Source organism: Perognathus longimembris, chromosome 4, assembly GCF_023159225.1.
Source record: "Perognathus longimembris pacificus isolate PPM17 chromosome 4, ASM2315922v1, whole genome shotgun sequence".
Taxonomy (NCBI): domain Eukaryota; kingdom Metazoa; phylum Chordata; class Mammalia; order Rodentia; family Heteromyidae; genus Perognathus; species Perognathus longimembris.
In genome coordinates, this window is record NC_063164.1 from 30,728,961 (window position 1) to 30,746,528 (window position 17,568).

At 36.1% G+C, this 17,568-nt stretch overlaps 1 protein-coding gene across 4 annotated transcripts in view; it reads left to right on the forward strand.

Moving 5' to 3' along the window:
• The window catches only part of Satb2 (SATB homeobox 2), a 190,346-nt gene that overhangs the window by 108,078 nt on the left and 64,700 nt on the right, over positions 1 to 17,568 (forward strand). For all 4 annotated transcript variants that reach the window (XM_048345024.1, XM_048345026.1, XM_048345022.1 and 1 more), the window contains one exon: positions 9,699 to 10,174. In XM_048345024.1, the coding sequence (XP_048200981.1) occupies positions 9,699 to 10,174 (476 nt within the window). The remainder of the gene's footprint in view (positions 1 to 9,698; positions 10,175 to 17,568) is intronic.

Below are 17,568 nucleotides of genomic sequence, written 5' to 3' on the forward strand. Positions count from 1 at the left end.
CATGCAGAGGGTGGAGATTGCATAAAGTAAAGATGGATAATGTCACATTTTCCATGAAATGTAATGGATCCTATGAGCTTTCATTGCCAAAAGAAACAGCGGTGTGCAGATTCCAGCTGCTTTATAGTAGATGTATATGTTTCAGCAGAGTTTAATATGATGGAAAGAGGAAGTTGATAATAAAGGGAAAATACACCTAAGAAAACCAGTCATACGGTATTATCACAGGGCAGGCTGGTACCCCTCGCTTATGGGGTTCTTTTATTAGGAGTTAACAAGTTGGCTTTGAATATCTTGCTCTAGGCAGAGATTTTGCAGGCAAGTTTTCAGCCCAGGGACAAATTCTCTTTAACAAATGTAGAGACAGAAAAAGCTTTAGGTTTGGCATTAGTAACAGAGATATCTTTTTTTTTCTTTTTTTCTTTGCCCTTCAGCTCTTTCAGTTGCCTAAAGGTTTGCTTGTATTGTATGTAGTGAACTTTTCCAGTAATTGAGTTTTGTTTTCAGTTGTTTATTTTAATAGTGTAAGATTTATATCTGATAGATGTAGTGAATTAGCTTTAGCTCCTACAATCATGTCTGACCTTGTTAACAGAAAATGGTTTTCAACAATAAACTGATTTGCTACCTACAGCTATGAACTAGGAGAAAATGAATCAAATATTTTTAGTGAGTAGGCATAATTCAACATTGAGCAGTTGGATGCTATATTGTTTTGCCAGACAGATTAATGCCAGGCATATTAATGTCGGTCATGGGGCTTGAACTCAGGCTTGGGTGCTATCCCTGAGCTCTTTCGCTTAAGGCTAGTGCCCTACCACTTTGAGCCAGAGTGCCACTTCTGGTTTTCTGGTGGTTATTTGGAGATAAGAGTCTTTTTTAATTTTTTTAATTTTTATTTTTTTTCAAAATTTTATTATCAAACTGATGTACAGAGAGGTTACAGTTTCATACGTTAGGCATTGGATACATTTCTTGTACTGTTTGTTACCTTGTCCCTCATACCCCCCTCTCTCCTCCCCCTTTCCCTTTCCCCCCCTGAGGTGTTCAGTTCGCTTACACCAAACAGTTTTGCAAGTATTGCTTTTATAGTTGTTTGTCTTTTTTTACCCTGTGTCTCTCAATTTTGGTATTACCTTTCAATTTCCTAGTTCCATTACCAGTATACATGGTTTCCAATATACTCAGATAAGATTACAGAGATAGTGTAGGTACAACAGGCTAGGTTTGACCCAAGATCCTTAGCTACTCAGCCTCCTCAGTAGGTAGGATTACAGGCATAAGACAGCTCATGTTGAGCCTGGCTCAGGTATGCATTTTAAAAGAACTTAATTCTAGTTGAGCTCTGGTGGCTCATGCATGTAATCCAAGCTACTCAGGAGGCTGAGATTTGAGATTGTGGTTTGAATCCAGCCGGAGTAGGGAAGACTGTGGGACTCTTATCCATTAGTAACCACCAGAAATGCTGAAAATGGAGCTATCATTGAACTGGTAGAGTGCCAGCCATAAACAAAAAAAGCTCAGGGACAGTGCCAAGGCCTTGAGTTCAAGTCCCAGGACTGGTACACACACACACACACACACACACACACACACACCATACAAAAAACTTAATTCAGTGAAAATGATTCGAGGGATGTAGGATTGCTTCATGTTAATGTGTAGCCCAGCTGACAACAGAAATCAAAATAAATATCAGGTTGAACCATGTACAATTGCCTTTTTTTTGTGGCATATAATGGTTGTGCATTGCCAATTTCATATAGCTTAATTATGTGTGAATTAGTTCACTTGCATGCATTTTCAATGTGCTACCATGTTATATGAGTATGTAAAACACATGTAATTTATTGTTAGTTACTTGTTTCAAAGAACCTTCTACATCTAAATTTTCTAAAGATGTTAGCAAAAGCTCTTTGCCATGGAATTGGTATCTGATGCCTGTAATCATGTGCTATTCTATGCTTGGTGACACACATTTTGGGACACAGCTTTTTTGACTGCAAGGAAAAAATAGATAACATAAGCATGGAAATATAAATAGATAATTTAAATGTGTAAATAAATATATAATGCAAGTAGGTAAATAAATTAATCGATCAGTAAGAGTTAAAATAGATAAAATTTGCATTTATATTTCAGATGAATAGAATGAATTGCTCATAAACTGATTGAGTATAAACTAGGAGGTTTTATTAACTAGGAAAACACGGGAAGCCATAGGCAGATATTTAAGATATGCAGTCTACTCTTCGTATATAAACAGTTATATTGTCTGAAGCAAAAAATACAGAAGGAGTTTTTAAAAAAAAAAAAAACAGTAATTATTATTCAATATGGCATCTCTAGCGTCTGGCATCACTCCTAGCATGCAGTAGTGGACTCAAATGTGAGCGATCCTCTGTTAGTGATTAGCTAATTGAAATGTTGAGGAATCAGTAGTTTCACCACTTGTTCAAACTGATGGACTATTTCAGTCTATGTCACATCAGAAAGACTTACCAAATATTTACCAGTCATCAGATTGAAGGCCCGCCACAGAGAGATATCATTCATCCACCATGACACATTCTTATGTATATGTCACTTCACGTGTGTGCAAGTACATACAAATAAAAAGCAAGGTTTGTCTGTAAGGAACCTAACTGGTCCTGACACGAGCCCTGAAACTGAATGACCAACTCTCATTCTGTGGGGAGTGAAGCTTAAGCAACAGTTAAGAGCAGGGTTTAGAGTCCTAAAGACATAGATTTAAAGTTTTTCCTTGATTATGAGTCTACCTTCAATAGGTTTGTAGTGCCCATTATTCTAAGCTTCAACTTCAGTAAAGTAGATGTTAATATCTGTTACTTACAGTTATGTGAATTGGATGTGAAGTTATAAAAGGTTTAGGCTAATTCCTCAGCTATCATGCAGAGCTCATTGATATCTGAAATACCAACACTGTTTGAAAGTGGCATATCAGCTTTACAGACTTGAAAATACATGCACTTGCAATCAAGTACTTTTTTTTCTAAAGGAAGTCCATTAATACATACTTCTGAAACAGGTCTTCTTAAGAGCTTCACTTAAAGGTATACAAGGGGCGTGAGTGAAAGGCAGGAAAAGAGGAGAGGAGAGAAAAAAATAAAACAGAAGTAGTTTTTATTGACTGTGATTTGTTTGTTGTACATAAGGGTAGAGCCAGCAGCCCTGATAATTTTAAATATTCCTAAATATGTATCCAACATTTGGACAGCTATTTGACCTTAAATATTTTTCTTAATATCTCTGGTATTAAGCAAGATCTTTAAAATTAGTCTCCAAGGAATTGGGGCTTGGGGTAGGGAAGCTTTGGTAGAATTTTGGAAATTCAAGGCAATCATATGCTCAAGATTATCTTTTTTTATGCTCGAACATTTGAATACAAATTTGAAACCATTGATTTAGTTGAAAACATTTCTACTAGGGGGAGCAAAAACCAACCTCTGTCTGCCAGATCTGTGTAGAATTACTTGCAGAATACTTACTGAGGTAAAGGAGTCCAGGGAAATTCTACTGGGTGTTTTTGTTTGCTCGGTGTATTTTTTTCTGGCAGATAATTCTCTCACTCAGGGTTTCCAAGAGAGGTTCTAGGGAATACTAGAGTGCTATCTTATTAAGAAATAAATTTGCACTCACTCATGACAATCTGTTTACATTTACCTGAGCATCTTAATGGTGTAAAGAAAAAATCCATACATCAAAGATTCTGGACATTTCTCAGTACAGACTCTTCTCCCAATTCATTGCTTCTCAATTCACTACTCATTATAACTAGAGACAGACTCAGAGGTCTATTTCACCAAAGCAACTATGTTAACGTCTGCATTAAAGTGCTAAGATCATAGTTCTAGAAATAGTTCGAGTTCCTCAAGCTGATAAACTTGCAAGAGTGGTATTATGACTACTCTTGCCACGACCCAAATGATGCTTATTCTTTTTGTTTGTTTGTTTTTGTTTTGGCCAGTCTTGGGCCTTGGACTCAGGGCCTGAGCACTGTCCTTGGCTTCTTTTTGCTCAAGGCTAGCACTCTGCCACTTGAACCACAGCGCCACTTCTGGCCATTTTCTGTATATGTGGTGCTGAGGAATCGAACTCAGGGCTTCATGTATGGGACACAAGTACTCTTGCCACTAGGCCATATTCCCAGCCCTTGATACTTATTCTTGTTGCAATGGAGAGTATGCAAGAGATGTCATAGGAAAGTCTTAGGCTCTTGTTAAAACATTAAGAGACAGATGCAAGAGAGAATGTTTCTGAATTTCTAGTAGTAATCATTCTCTAAGATGATATTAGATAAATTCCTTGGAAGGTTACTGTAAGATTATTTTATAATCTCAAACTGTGCACCTAGTTATAGCCCAAACTTTAGAAATACCTGCTTTTCTTTCCCTCCTTTCATCTATCCTATGCCATCTTGCTATGACTGTCAATCATCTGTTCCAATCAGCTGTTTTTCCTTTTGCTCATTAATTCCTCTTACAAGAGCACTTAGTCCTTGGAGTATATGTTGACTTTCCATTAACACATATAGCAAAGAGATGTTTTAAAATAATGAAATTTAATGGAAATAATTACTAAAGTAAAAAGGAAAATGCGTGTGTTTGTGATATAAGTTTGAATATTTTTAATGTATATACTTAGCCTGAAAAATTGATAACACATCAAAGTACATTATATGCATGAGTGTAAATATCATAATGAGACACCTCTCTACAATTAAAATTCACTGATAAATAAGAGAAAAAATAAATAAAGCATTAGATAGTTGCCTTTAAAAATACTTTTTCCTTCTCTGGTGGTTGGTACAACAATAGTAATATGTGTGTACATACATATATATAATACATATGTATGTACATACATAGTAATGCATATTTATTTTAAAACATTTTATTCATATTAATTTTCAATACTAAAACTGTGTTTAGTTCTTTAAAAACTAAGTTTACTATCATTGGTTGTAAGATTACATTATTTTGTCTCCCACATATTCTTCTGCCTCCTAACTTGAAAGTCAAGATATGAACTCTGTGTGTGTGTGTGTGCACGCGTGCACGTGCATGTGCTAATACACTGGGGCTAGATCTCAGGACCTCATGCACTTACTTGGCTTTCTTGCTCACAGCTGGCTTAATTCTCAAGCTTTCGTGTATGTAAGAATTAGAACCCTGTGGGATTATGATTTGAGGTGCTTGGATTTGTATTTCTGATGCCATCTCGTGATGAGGGCAAATTTTACTTTAATTATCTAACAGCACTGACCTGCACTGTGCTTCTGTGTATGTATGTGTTGTGTTGACATACATTTATTCACTTGGCATAACTCACTTCATGGGGAAATTAAATACCCCACCAAGGTTATATATCTACCAAGTTGTAGTGCTAGGATTCAAACCCTGGTAATCTAGCTAAAGAAACAAAACCAGGTACCACGGTTAGGGATTTCAGTCAGCTATTGTGATGATGTTCAAATTATTTAGAAAGGAAGAAGGAAAACAGAGTGACAAAGGGAAAAGAACACAACAGAAAAGAAAGAGAAGTAAAAAAGGGAGAAAGAAAGGATGAAAGATAGAAGAAAAGAAGTAATAGATGTCTGGTCTGTTTTCAGGTACTTTAGGCACATTCCAATTCTTATTTCTATCCTCCTTCCTTTCCCGCCTCTGTTTCTCCCTCCCTCTTCTTTCCTTTCTCCTTCGTTCCTTCCTCCCTCCAGCTCTCTTTTCTTCCTGTCTTCCTCTCCTTTTTATACACCCCTTGGTTCTTATATTTGTACTTCACCTGCTGTGATTTAATAGGCTAACAATATCTTTCTTATGTGCTTTTTATAAGAGTGACAGTCAGAAATAAATGAAAAAGGCTTTCAAATTAGGCAGAAAATGGTACAAATCACTACTGAAATCATATGTAGTTTCGTAAGAAGAGCAGCGATCTATTAATGTACAATTTTCAGGCACTTGTAAAATTGGAATATTAATTTTCTTTCTCATTTTTAGCAATAAAGAACCTGAATATTATATATATGTGTGTGTGTATACACACATATATACATACAAACACACATATATGTGTATATATATATCTATACACACACACACACACACACACACACACACACACACACACACACACACACAGTTCCAGTCCTGAAGATTTAACTCAGGGCCATACTGGTTTTATGAGCTTTTCCCCTCAAGACTTATGTTCTACCACTTGAACCATAGCGGTTAATTGGAGATAAGCATCTCATGGACTTTCCTGCCCTGGCTGGCTTTGAATCACAATCCTCAGATCTCAGCCTCCTTAGTAGTTAGGATTATAGGCATGAGCCACCAGTGCCAGGCCCTGGGTCCTGTTATTACTGGTAGAGCTGCCAGGGAATGAAAAACCTAAAGGTCCTTTTGATTTCTCAAGCAAAGGTTTACAAACTGACAGCCCACAGGTAGGATTTTGTTATCAGAAATGTTCTGTTTGACTTTTGTTGTATTTCCAGTTAGTTGCCATCATGTGAAAAATAGGAGATATCATATAAAACTGAAGACTTTTAAATCAAAGGAATTCAAATGAATGACTATGCAAGAAAAACAAAATCTGTTAGGCGGAGGTCCTGGCTGTCCCTTGGGCCTAGCAGTCTCCACCTGGTTCTTCTGCAAGTGGCTTCTCTGACTGTTAACTGCCTGGGTGGGTGTGCCTTTCCATTTGCAGCTGGTCATTAAGGTTCATAACATGGCTTACTCTTTAGGTACAATCACATGTCTCCAAGGGCACTTTTAGTCACAGTTCTTAGCTATATGAATTTATAATGATCTTGGAATTCAGAGGTAGTAATTATTATAAATAAGCCTAACAGGGTATAGACTGATGTTATTCTGACCATGACTGCACCAACACATATAGGCTTTATGGAACTCTCACATTTACATTTAATTATATGTATAATTATGAGTCAATCTATGAATGGAACTTTTAATGATGTGATTTGTAAATCTATATCTATTTGTCTGAATATCAAGAAAGTAAATTCAATCTTCTTGAAAAGTGAAAATATGGGAACATTAACTTTTGCTCAAAGAGAGTGGTTCTCTTACAGAAAAATGTAGATAAAGGTTGCTTATAAAGTATCTGAATACAGCTTAATTTAAAATTCGAGTTCATCTTCCCTTTGAATTAAAAACAAGCAAACAAATAAGTGAGTCAAATGTTTACAAAAAAACCCATGTGTTTCTGTCTAGTTTGACTTTAATCTGGAAACAGTTAATGGTTTCTTTACATCTTCTTTCAATAAGGAAATTACAATAGTAATTCCTGTTCAATGGAAACTGTATTAGATTACCTTATCTGAAGTCTCTTAGCCATTTACTTGGTTTGGTTTTAAGACTATGTACTTTAAAGTTTAATTAATACAATGATTGGGAAATGTGTGCCTTTAGAGGGGAAGATTAAAATAATTTGTTTACCTTGAACCTGATGCAGGAAAGGTGACATATAAACTAAGTGAATTACATAGAAAGGATTAAGTTAAAAATTGAACCCTTAAAGAATGTTAAAGTAAACTTTTGACTTACTTTGGAGTTCATAGGAAAGTTAAGCAAAAATTTGACTCTTTCAAAAAGGAGGAAATAGTACTCTGTATATCTAAATATAATGAACAATACCATATTTATATGTTATACAAGATATGGGTGTTCAACTGTTTCTTCAAAGGGGAAGTTTTAAGTATATAAAGCTTTTAGACATATGATTAAATGATCTATTTACATTTTAACATACTAATTTACTTCTACATATATATTTTTAAATCATGTGTTGCATAGATAGTAATTTATAAATGCTTCTTGCACCATTATGGTTTACTCTGATTCTCTGTGGGAAGTTTCAGCACTTAGTCACCTCACTCAGTTTTCTAGCACTCAACATTAAAAAAAAAATCTTTTGATTGTCTGTGATTTTCTTTTAATAGAAATGTGATTCTGTCACTGTTAACTCTAAGTCAGATCACAAACAACATTTGTCCCACAAGTAAACACCTTTGACCTCCAACATGTAGCCACTTTGTTATGTGTAACCCAGGCTGGTCTTGAATTCTCAGTTCTTTTGACTTAACCTCCCAAATGCTGGGATTACAGGTGTGATTATGAAACCCTGCTCTCACAAATTGCCTTTAACAGACTTGCATAATTATATCTTAATGCCCTTTTTAGAAATAATTAGTAAGTCTGCATGGAAATTTACTTTCCAAAGATGATTTTGTTAGATTACACCTATAAGCATTTAAAACTAGTACTAATGTAGTTATTTCAGTATAATATGTGTTCTCCAAACAAAATTTTGCTTAACACAATTAAATACAAAGCTTTGATAAGGTTTTAACTGGGAAGTAACTCTTTTTTTCCCTGAGAAATAATCTTGGAGAAAGCAAAACATTGCTTTACATTTGTACATCTCTGCTGTGTGTGTGTGCACGTGTGTGTGTACATATGTGTGTGCCAGTCCTGGGCTTGAATTTAGGGCCTAGGTGCTATCCTTGAGCTCTTTTCCCCAAGGCCAGCACCCTACCACTAGAACCACAGCTCCACTTCCAGCTTTTTGGTGATTAATTGGAGAAAAGAGTTTCCTGGACTTTCCTGCCAGGGCTGGCTTCAAACCAGGATCCTCAGATCTTAGCCTTGAGTAGTAGGATTATAGGCCTGAGCCACTGGCTCCCTGCTGATATGCTTTCCATCCCCCCCTTTTCTTCCACTCAATATTATTATTTAGATCTTTAGTAAAATATAATAAAATGTAATAAAGTAGTCTGGGTGGGGGAGAATCTTATAAATAACAAGTCCAGGTGATGTTATTAGTCTTGTGAGATTTAAAAAAAAAACTCTCTATATAGCAGTCATTCAAATACCCAGTCCTTAGAGAAACATTCCTATAAAAATTTAGCAAATGAGAAGAAAATTTCATATACTGTGTGATAAACATTTTTATGACCATATAGAGAATTGTACAATAGTATTTGTGAGAGCTTTTTTGTTACAAAGGTGGCAGTTAATACATGCACTAGGAGATGTTGTCTTCGTCCTTTCCCAGTAATCATGAACTATACTATCTGCCAAAAGCTACAGAAGAAAAAAAAACCAGCTGGAATTTCTATTATCAAGGATGATAAGGTAATAGAGTGAGAAGATGAGGGACTGAAAATTTGTGATGCTTCTGGTTTTTATACTGGTCATTCAGAGAAATGATTACTGTTAAAGCTTTCAACAGGTTCAGCTGGGTGTCAGTGACTAATGCCTGTCATCCTCGCTTCTGAGAAGAGTGAGATGTAGGATCCAGGTAGAAATGTCCTTGAGACTGGAAGCCTGGCTAAAGTGGTAGAGTGCCACCCCAGCAAGTCTAGCTGAGCAAGAGGCCGAGTTCAACTTCCCAGTGCTGGCATATACTCATAAAACATTTAGGCAAGCTGAAGTGGCAAATATTTTTATTTTTATATCTCCTATGAGAACAATGTAGTTAGAACATTTTATAGGAAACAATAACTCACTTTCACTCTGGGACTTCCAGCTTTGTATGAAAATAGCCAGTTGATGTCACTAATATACCAAAATATGATAGTTCAGTGTTCCATATATTAATAATAATATAATTGTAACAAGGAAAATAATTATGAACTATCACTTTTTTTTCAACAGTGGAAAGAGTGGAGCGAGAAAACCTTTCAGACTATTGTGTTCTGGGCCAGCGTCCAATGCATTTACCAAATATGAACCAGCTGGCCACTCTGGGAAAAACCAACGAACAGTCTCCTCATAGCCAAGTCCACCACAGTACTCCAATCCGAAACCAAGTGCCCCCCCCATTACAGCCCATCATGAGCCCTGGTCTTCTTTCTCCCCAGCTTAGTCCACAACTTGTCAGGCAACAAATAGCCATGGCCCATCTGATAAACCAACAGATTGCCGTTAGCCGTCTCCTGGCTCACCAGCATCCTCAAGCCATCAACCAGCAGTTCCTGAACCATCCACCCATTCCCAGAGCAATTAAAGCAGAGCCAACCAACTCCTCTGTGGAAGTCTCTCCAGATATCTACCAGCAAGTCAGAGATGAGCTCAAAAGGGCCAGCGTGTCTCAAGCTGTTTTTGCAAGAGTGGCATTCAACCGTACACAGGTACAACTAGCATCTGTCATTACTGTGTCAATAATGAAAGTAAGGGTAGAATTGTGATATGTCTTAATACTGTTTTATGTCTTTTAAAGTTTTTCTATAAATTTCAGAACACTTATAATTAAATTAATAGTCCATACATGACTTTAATTAATTTCAGTAGCATTGTCAATATTTGAAAACCTACCAGGCAGCTGAGGACCCTAAATATTCCTGGTGATTTATATCTATGTATATGTTCTACCTTTTTCCTGACTGGCTATTTTTTTCTTGGATGGAAACTTTTCTTTTCTTTTCTATTACCCATACATTAAAATCGGACAAAGAAGTTTTGTTGTGATACCAATACAGGTTTTTGCAAGGTTCTTTGATCAGGTTCATTCCTCTGTTATTCTTCCTTATCCGTCTTTTACCTCTCTCTCTCCTGTTTCATTACATAGTGGGTTTTGTTATCTTTTTTCCCACCATTGTACTCTGACTTTCTTCTCTTTTCTCCCATGACAGTCTCTCTCAGGTTCTTATCTTCGGATTGTTATTATTATTATCATTTAGGGTCTAGATTCCACATGAGTGAAAGCATATTATATTTGAATTTTTGACCTTGGTTTATCTTGCCTAACATACAGACATTGGATGGAAACATAGTCTTGAATTATATGATTACCATTCTCCTTTTAAAAATAATAAGTAGTTTCACAACTATTTAAGCATGTACAAACAATCATTTATCATTTTGAATTTTATAGAGAGTTTTCTATGTCAAAATTTTGGTAATTTTCTAAATGTACAAGATTTAATATGTTGATGTCATGAACTTTCTACTTATGTTTTGGAGGAATTACTTGACACTAATATTAGAAGATAAAAAGCTACTTACTCTTTCACGTTCTATCTTATTGAGAGCTGCTTATTGAAAAGATTCTCTTTGGTCACTGATTCTTAAACTTAAGTGTGTATAACGATCATCTAAAGTGCTAGTAGAAAATAAACTTCTGGGCTCATCCCAGAGTTTGTGATTCAGTAAGTCTGGGGTAGAACACAACAAACTTTATTTCTAATGAGATCTGAAGTTATGATGGTGTTCTTAGCTTGGGAGCCGAACTTTGCATTGTACGAGTAACAAGAAAGCAAGCAGTGGCAGCAGTGGAAGTTCCTGGAAAGTTAGCATGCAGAGAGTGGTAGGACTTCATGAGTGCACTAGCTTTAAGTGTATCCACTCTACTAAACGTCAGTTGGGAAGCTTTCTTGCGGCAAAGATAGAAAGGCCAAGAATAAAAACATATGTAAACAATTAAATAAAAGCAAAATTAAAAGATGGTGGATGGTTGATCAGCGAGATCAACGAAGATCTTAAGAGCTAGGCATGAAACTGTTAAAAAAGTCCTATGTAGGATATGATCTAATAACCAGAAGTTAATCTTCAGAAGGCTCTTCTCATGATAACCACATGGACAGGTTTATCATTTAGGGAGCTGCCATATGCATCCATGTGAATTATGGAGAAGTTTTAAACTAGTTTAGTGTCAGTAGAATAGAAAGGTGAGAGCATTGTGGAAATAAAAATGGATGGAAAGTGTGTCAGTGGGCACAGTAGGAGGGAGTGAAGATAACTCCCGGACTTGAGCCTGGTGACTGAGACTGAAGAGGAACTTATTAAGAGAATCAAGGAAGACATTAAAAGAATGGTTGAAATGAGAATACTGTGACTGTTTTGACTTTGGAATGTTGGCAGACTTCTTATGAAGATTTTCAACACACACAGAAAATGTGAGTTTGATACAAAGAGCTGTCAGGTGACAGAGGTATGGCTCAAGCGGTAGAGCGCCTACACAGCAAGTGCAAAAACCTGAGTGCAAACCTTAGTACCACAAAAAGAGAAAAACAAAGAATGATTGGGGCTGGAAGAAGAGATTAGAAAAAAATTTCTCATAGCCTGGGATTTAAAATACTGGAAAATAAGAGAACCCACCACCACCAGCAGCAGTAGGAAAAGAAGCAAAAGAAAGGCCAACAGTGATAGGTAGAGATGGCAAGAATAAGGAGATAGTAGCAGGAGTGCAAGGAGCAGGAGTAGGGCACTTCCAGAAGGAGACTTCATCTGAGTGTGGAAAGCTGACAAGTCTAGCAAAGAAAAGCTTGAAGCCATCACATGAGATTTGCCTATAGGCGGGGAGACGTTCTTGGCAATTTCAAGTATATTTTTATGATGGTGATGGTGACAGAAATCAGAATTTAGGAGTTAAGGAGGGGTTAATTGTTGAGGATACAGAAGCACATCCCATTTTTCAAAATTTGCTATTGAAAAGGAGGCCTAAAGTAGGAAGACCATGAATGAGATAGGAAATCAGTTTGAGATTGAAGGGTCTGTGAAGTAGTTTGGTGCCTGAGCTGAAGTTAAATAGCATGAAGCAGTGATGGAAGAAGCAACGATTGTGGTTTGGAAACAGTCATTAGTAATTTCGGGACTAGAGCACTGGGACCAACAAAGAAACAGAATGGGGTTGTTGTGGATTTGGTCCTGACATATTAGGTATGCAGGAGCAGAAGTGTGATGAAATCTGTTCCTTTGGCTCCTAGCTAATTTGTACGTTCTAATATGACAGTCTTTCTGCATCACTCAAAAATGTGTTCAGAGAGAAACTCAACACAACATTGTACATCACTCTACCATTTTCTCTTATGTCTCCAAACTCTCAGATCACATTTATGCATCCACAGTAATCTGTCTGGGGTTGTGAAAGGCTCTGATCCTTTTGAACCAGTCGGCTGCATACTATTGCAAAATACAAATGGGAAAGATGCATCCTTTGACTGTATTTTGCAGTTCTCTGTGTGTGATCTTTCATCTATCATTCATGCACATGAATAGGCATTTCATGCCTAGCCAACATTTTATTGCCTGGTTACATACACAGCTCCTTTGGCTAGGGAGAAAATTGAAAATGTGGTTGAATTACTTTAGATTTTAGAAGCATATAGAGTGTACATTTTATCCAAATAGCATGAAGCATAAGAGAAGACTCACAATGAGACAAGATAAAAGACAGATCATCTTAGTGCAACTGTGTGCTTTGCCAAGGCACTCGCTCAACTCTTGGAGGTCTGTCTTCTGCACAGTTATGTCTTTCTTTTTATGGATTAATGATTTTTCTTTGGCATTGCCATCTTTGAAGTGCCAAGTTATAAAAGGTCTAATTGAAGCATGGAACACATTTTATTATTTTCCTGCTGCCATTAAATTTGTAAGATGGCTACACCCAGAAAGAAACATTCACTTTCAATCAACATGAGCTTGAGTTCATGGGCCAGCCTTGAGGATATCAAATGGAAACTGTGTAGGAATGTATGAGTATTTCCTTTAAAAATTCTGCTTTTAATTTGGGAAAGCTTTTCATCCCTGTGGGACCATAACCTGTTGTGTATAAGCCCAACCTAATCAAGGTAGATGGTATTGACAGAATGACATAGTTTGAACTTGAATGGGAGGTCAATAGGCAGATATTTTTGCTTTTTTTTTCTGTATGTACTGTAGTTACTAACAGTAAGATTGGGCAGCTGGTTTTACCAGAAGATTTGTTAAATAGAAAACATGGTGTATTATGCCTCATGAAACCAACTATGGAATTTCCAAATGGTAGGCTCTTTTGAATGGAATCAGAAATTTATGGATAATACAATAATTTGCTAGCCATAATAGATATAAATTCACAAAAAGAAATATTATAGATAACACAAATTGTTACCCCTTGGCTAGATAGAAAAGAAGCTAAATTTTTTCTTTTCCTTAAAGCAAACAGAATCAGAACCTTCTTTTTTTCTTATGAGCTACTAAAACCTCAATCAGTCTGATATTCACTATATTGATATATAATATATCTTCATATGATTAAATATTTTCTAGGCTGGCTCACAATCTCTGGTGCCCATTTATTATTAAATTCAATAAAAATAATTTGATACATTTTGTCACCATGCTGTTTATATTTCTAGATTTGTACTTGATAATTTTACTAAGAAAAAAATCTAGCTGGTTTATATATGTCTGTAAAATAAAATGGGCAAACGTTTATAAATTCAACTAGAATTATAAATATGAAAACCTTGCCTGCCTGTTTTTTCATCTAAGACTTTCAGATGAAAACCTCAAAACTTGTAATAAATCAAGTTTGAAAAGTTCCTTAAAGAGGGACTATTAGTTTTTGTGTGACGGATCCCCTATAATATTAGATGATATAAAATACTATTATTAATGATTACATTTCCAAGAACTTGTTTTTAATTAATTTTATTTTTGATAAATATGTCTTTAAAAATCCTAAGAAAGCATTTGTTTGAGGCATCATCTCATGCATCATGACAAGATCATGAAGGGAGCTAGGGATGGATAGCTGTTTGCCAGTGTGTCTATGTTTCTTATTCATTTTTTTCTTACATTTCTCTTTTTGCTTGTTAACGAAAACATATACTATTTAAACTAAGAACATAAAACTTCTGGGACATTTTCATGTTCCGGGCAGATATAATTCCAAGATAGGAAATATCCAATGTAAGTGTGAGATGAACATCGTTTTGAACACAGAGTATACAATAGTAGATAGTGTGTCTTTAGTATTAAAAAGAACTCTGTGTGTGTGTGCGCACACGTGCTTATAAAAACAAATGACCAGCTCTGCTTTTCATGCCCTTTTATGGCAAATAGAACCCAAGCAGAACAGTAAGGTGAAAATGATAATATGACTTCTGCACTAGACATTAATATTCAGGCAATTCCGTGATCCATTTCTAAGCACTTTCATGTGAGATGGTATGGTTGGTATACCAATCATAACAGCCTTCCTCTGTTTTGATACCCCATTGCCATGCTCTTATTCTAGAAGTCACTCTGTGCTGTTGGGCTCTTCCTATAAAGGACTCTCCTCTGCCTACTAGATTTTGCTTTTGCTTTGCTCACAGGAGCAGTGAGCTGGAATGCTTAGTCCTTGAGTAATGGATACAGAGCAATGCCAGCCTGGCTCCCTTGCCTCCTGCAGTAGGGTCACTGCCACTCAGGAGCTTTTTGCAGTGCTAGGCTGAACTAAGACTTTACTTGGTTTTCTTCTCTTCCTGTCCCCCATCAGTTTCCCTTGGAAACCTTTCCTTAATAAATCACGTACATGAGAGTCTTTATCTCAGAGATCTAGCTCTTCTTCCAGATTATGGGTCTATTGTGAAGTCCTGGGTTGAATAAAACACAACTTCATTTTTATGCACATTCTTTATACAAAGCAAAACCCATCTGCTATTAAGGCACCCATATAGAATAATTTTCTGTAACTACTATGTTTGAAAATATTATAGCCATTGTTATTTTAAATATGAGCGATCTATGACTCTACAATATTGTCCAGACAGAAGTATAGGTGTTGAAATGCAGGGAGAAAGAAAGAAAGTAGAGAAGAAAGAAGGAAGGAAGGCAAAAAAGAGAGGAAGGAATGAATGAAAGGGAAAAGAGAGAAGGGTGAGAAGATGAGAACAAAACAAAAAATGGAATTTGAGGTCCTAAGAGCTCCATTAAAGCTAAGTCAGAACCATCCTTTCTGAGTGTAAGTGGTGACTTACATGATCATGAGTTTCAGAGTGGCTTTCCTGCCTGGCTCTGTCCTGTCTCCAGTGCTTTGTCAGGGATGTGGATGGTGTGTCCAGAACAATAAATTCCAGAAGCATTAGGACCAGTTCTGCATAAGTTTTAATTTTTCCATATTATTCTCCTTTGTTTGTATTCTTAATTTATCTTAGTATTGATATATTTTCCATTTATTTGATCTATAGATATGCAATAAATATCCTTCTATTTGGATAGTGTGGTTATGAATCCTAGTTCTTAGCATTCTCTTTCTCCTTGTTAAAATATAGGTTAAAAAATTAATCAGATGTTCGTGCCATTGTGAAAGGTTTATGAAAGTATTTTAAAAGACTTAATAGTACCACTGTCTACTGACCTATAATAAGCTATGTTTCATGAAATATGTACAGTGAATCTTTCTTAATAGATAAACTATTCTGTAATTTATTTAAAAATCCAATGACCTACATATTCATATGTTCAGAAATCCCCATTTACTAACATTGTCTCTCCTCTGAGACCTTCCATCTGAACAAATCTGTTAAATGAAGTAGAGGAAGCTTTGATCCAAACTAGGCTAAATCCAGTGGAACGGATGTGCTGCCTTGTGTGAATGGGAGCAGTAGATGCCAGAAAAGAGAAATTAGGTGTGACCCTTTGTCTACCACTCCCGCTTTAAATTTCGTGGTAGAACTCAGGAAAAATCCTCACCTAAGAAATCAGCAATGAGAAGTTTATACCCTTTGAGAATGAAGCTTTTTCTACAGTTGTGATCTATAGAATCTGTCTGTCCCTACCCCATCTTTCCAGCAGATGAAGCCAGAATTTGGAAAGTTTCTGGTTCATCTCCTATACCTAGTTTTCACAAGCTGATTCTTAGAACGTAGTTTTGATTGAAGCATAAATATGCTTTGCGAAAAATGACAGTAGGTCTCTGACAAAGTTAACTTGCTCCTTGTTTAGTTCAGTGAAAATAGAAACACAGATGTTTATCAGAGGCCTTGCTTGAGAAAGCTGTGTACCCTGGTTTTATCAGACAGAGAACAAGATCTCAGAACTCTGTTGGGAATTTGTTTGATTGACCTGTCCTCATTTGGCTACTTTTTATTTTTTATGAGACTTTGCAAAAATAAAATCTGCAGTTTACTCATCAAAGCCAAATCATTTAAAGAAACTTAAGACTGGGGTCATAAATACAATTTATGAAGTCATTCAGCAACTGGAGAATGTTTCCAGCAGATTGGAAAATTAGATTGAATGATGTATCAGAAAAGTTGGCAGTAAGGTCAACTGCCAGAAATGTAAACGTCTTTGCATGAAATGACGTGGATTTTACTTTCATGCTTTATTGACACAGTGTTTATAGTACACACATGCCCCAAATTATTAAGGTTAAAATGTCTAAGGACTTACTAATCATTATGTTTTGAAGTGGTACAGTTAGAAAGATGTATAGAAAAAAATCTTGGCAAGAAATATTTGGGGAGTTTAGCTTTGGTATGTTACAAGTCAGTTTGGGGGGTACTAAACTTGTTCTTTAATTTTTTGTTTGATTTATGCACATGGTTAACTTCAGATAAGCACAATTTAATTACAGTTACAGCTTATATCTGTAGAAAACTTGACCTTCAAGAAACTCAACATTCTTTGTCAGCTGACATCTGTCTCAGTGATCATTATTTCTCAGTGTCCAATAGAGATAGAGGCACTCTCTCTGCAAGTCACAGTAATGGAATACAATGTAAATCTAGGGTCTTGACTCCATGGTCCAGTGAGCTGGTTATAAAATGACAAG